Source organism: Phoca vitulina, unplaced genomic scaffold (assembly GCF_004348235.1).
Source record: "Phoca vitulina isolate PV1807 unplaced genomic scaffold, GSC_HSeal_1.0 scaffold1779, whole genome shotgun sequence".
NCBI lineage: Eukaryota > Metazoa > Chordata > Mammalia > Carnivora > Phocidae > Phoca > Phoca vitulina.
In genome coordinates, this window is record NW_022591466.1 from 1 (window position 1) to 3,142 (window position 3,142).

The following is a 3,142-nucleotide window of genomic DNA, read 5'->3' on the forward strand; positions in this document are numbered from 1 at the left end:
ACGCTCTCTCGGTCCAGGGCGCTGTCCAGCACCAGCGAATAGTAGTTTTTGAAGGTGGACACCAGCTTGAAGGGAACGCGGGGTGACAGGGTGCAGGTCAACTGCCCGTTGGCGCCAGAGTCGCGGTCAGACACACTGATTAGGGCAATGACCGTGCCGAGGGGAGCATCTTCTAATACAGGTAATGATAGTGATTTGATAACCAACTCAGGTACATTATCATTGGTGTCCAAAATTTCCACCAGAACCGTGCAGTGACCTGTCATTGGGGGAGTTCCTTTATCTGTCGCGTCTACCTGGATTTCATATAACTTAGTTTCCTCGAAATCTATATTACCTTTTACACTGATGTATCCACTAACTGGGTCTAAGTGGAATTTCAAAAGAGTATCTGCTGACATGTCTGTATTGAAAGAATATACAATGTCCTTATTTACTCCTTCATCCAAATCAGAGGCGTTAACAATCACTGCTAGGGTACCGTTTGGTGCATTTTCGAATAAACTGACTCTGTAGACAGTCCTCTCAAACTCTGGGGCGTTGTCGTTTACATCTAGAATGGTGATCTTCACTTGAGTAGTTCCGGTGAGCTCTGGTTTCCCACCATCAACTGCCGTTACTAGTAAGTGATGTTCAGGAGTGTCCTCGCGATCTAAAACTTTTCTCAACACGAGCCCAAGGGATTTAATATTATCATCATTTCTTTTAATATCCAAGGTAAAATAATCGTTAGAGTTAAGACTGTAGGTCAACAGAGAATTGGCTCCAATATCTGCATCTGACGCGCCCTCTAGCGGAATCCGAGAACCAGGCGGCCGGGATTCGTAAATAAATAATTTTTTTACTGCCACCGGGAAAACTGGCTGGTTGTCGTTAATGTCCTTCACCTCTACCTCCACATGGAAAACCTGCAGCGGCCTGTCCACGATCACCTCCAGGTGGATGCTGCACTCCGCGCTCCGCCCGCACAGCTCCTCCCGGTCGATCCGAGAATTCACAAACAAAATGCCATTCTGCAGATTTACCTCCAGAAGGTCCCCGTGGCCTTTGGACGCCACCCGGAACAGGCGTGGCACCAGCTCCGCCAGCTCCAGCCCCAAATCCTGGGCGATGCGGCCCACGAAGGTGCCGTGTTTGGCCTCCTCCAGGACTGAGTAATGAACCTGGCCGCTCCCGGTCTTCCAGACTGAGAGGAGCAGAAGCGAAAGCAGTAATCGCCGGGCTCCTGGACCTTCTTCTCTCCGTGAAAACACCCTTGCAAGCCTTTTCCAAATACTGTGTCGTTCTTGCCTTGATCCAAACTTCAAAAAATAATTTGACTTCCTCATTTTTTTCTTAAATAACCTTACCGTGGCCGTATTTCAGAGAGCAGCATCTGAGTACATAACGCATGCTTCATTTCTTTTGTGGTGAAATACCTTCTGGTGGACAGCGACATCATGTGGCTAAATGTGTAAGTATTAAATAAATGTACCCACCTTCTCTGTATACTAGCGTCTGATCTTTCCCAAAATTTCTATTTTAGTTGTAATTTCCTTCGAGCACTTTTCAAATTCTTTATATTTATAGAAATATAACCTTACAGCTTTTATACTAATTCATCACTTCCAAATATCCCAATCCATGACATAGTAAAATATAGTAGAATGATTAACGTTATAATAGTAGTGGACATCTACTGGAAATATTCCCCACATGACAAGCCTAGGGTTGTAATGGGGTTATCCATTAAATTCTTTTTTTTTTCCCATTAAATTCTCACAACTCTCCTAGGTAGTATTAATACAAGTGACTTTTTACAAACAAGGAAGTGAAAACACATACCAGTTAAGTAACTTAAAAATACTAACTGGTGTTATTTGGGTGGGATCTCAATCTGATTCAAGACCCCTAACTTTTACCACTTGGCCTCGAAGTCTACATTTTGTAGAAAAATCAGGGCCACCTGGGTGATTCAGTTGGTTAAGCATGTGCCTTTGGCTCAGGTCCTGATTCCACGCGTTGGGGTCCTAGGATCCAGCCCCAACTCGGGCTCCCTGCTCAGCAGGGAGTCGGCTTCTTCCTCTGCCCCTTCTCCCGCCCTGCTGTCTCTTGCTTTCTCTCTCTCTCTCTCAAATAAATAAATAAAATCTTTAAAAAAAAAAAAGAATTCCAGAAAGATGATTAAAAAAAAAATCAGGCCTTTGATATTCGTGACCACCAAAACATCAAGACATTAACAGTATGTGTAGATAGGGGTGCCTGGCTGGCTCAGTTGGTAGAGCATGTGACTCTTAAATCAGGGTCTGAGAGTTGAAGCCCCACGTTGGATGTGGATCCTACTTAACAACAAAAAAGTATGTGTATATACATATCCATATATACATACATATTTACTTATATATTATTATAGCAATTGTTAATTTAGAAAATTTATTTATGGACTGTCTATAACCCACTCTTATGTCCTTTATCCAATGATTATACTCTTGTTGTCTGTCTTAAGTGTTATTTATATAAAGATGCCAGAAGTCAGTTTTTTACAGTGCAGTTCTTTTATAAATTTGTTTTACTATATGACAATACATTCATGACAGCAAGTCAGAGTATATTTGCTTTTTAAATTTCCACACCATTTATACATTTCAACTTACCTGCATATCCTAAAATGTTCACAATATGAAATAATTATGTTTAAATGATCTCCACTCTAGATGAATTTCTGGATTCCAGTTTCTTAAAAAGTTGTTACTTGAAAGTATTGGTGACTTAACCAATCAATAAAGAGAAAAGTAACTGTGGAACATAATTCACCATTCAGTATCTGAAAGATGAGGCAATGTAATATTCTAAAGGTCTCTCTGAATTCAGTGAGAGGCATGAGTTCTCTAAATATTTGAAAGTTGACCAGAGAAAATTCATGGGCAGAGGTTGAATGTAGAGAGGTAAAAGGATGCCCAAGGTTTTGCTTATAGTCAGAGCCTCTTGAAATAAAACCAAATACATGATTTAAATATTAGGAGAAAAGTTTTCATGCCAGCTTTTTTTCCCGTGCACTCACTGAATGCATGCTGGGATTGCAACTTACTCGTATTTTATCATTCACATTTAGAATAGAATAAATTATCAATTAATGTTTTAATGGATAAATGAGTATTTTAAA

The 3,142-nt window shown here is 40.7% G+C and overlaps 1 protein-coding gene across 1 annotated transcript; it reads right to left on the reverse strand.

The window, feature by feature from the left end:
- Positions 1 to 5: 5 nt before the first annotated feature.
- Positions 6 to 1,802, reverse strand: LOC116629618 (protocadherin alpha-3-like; the record flags this gene model as incomplete). Its single annotated transcript, XM_032399867.1, has 1 exon — positions 6 to 1,802. A coding segment is annotated over exon 1 (1,323 nt), but the record flags the coding sequence as incomplete, so codon positions are not given.
- Between the last annotated feature and the right edge of the window lie 1,340 nt (positions 1,803 to 3,142).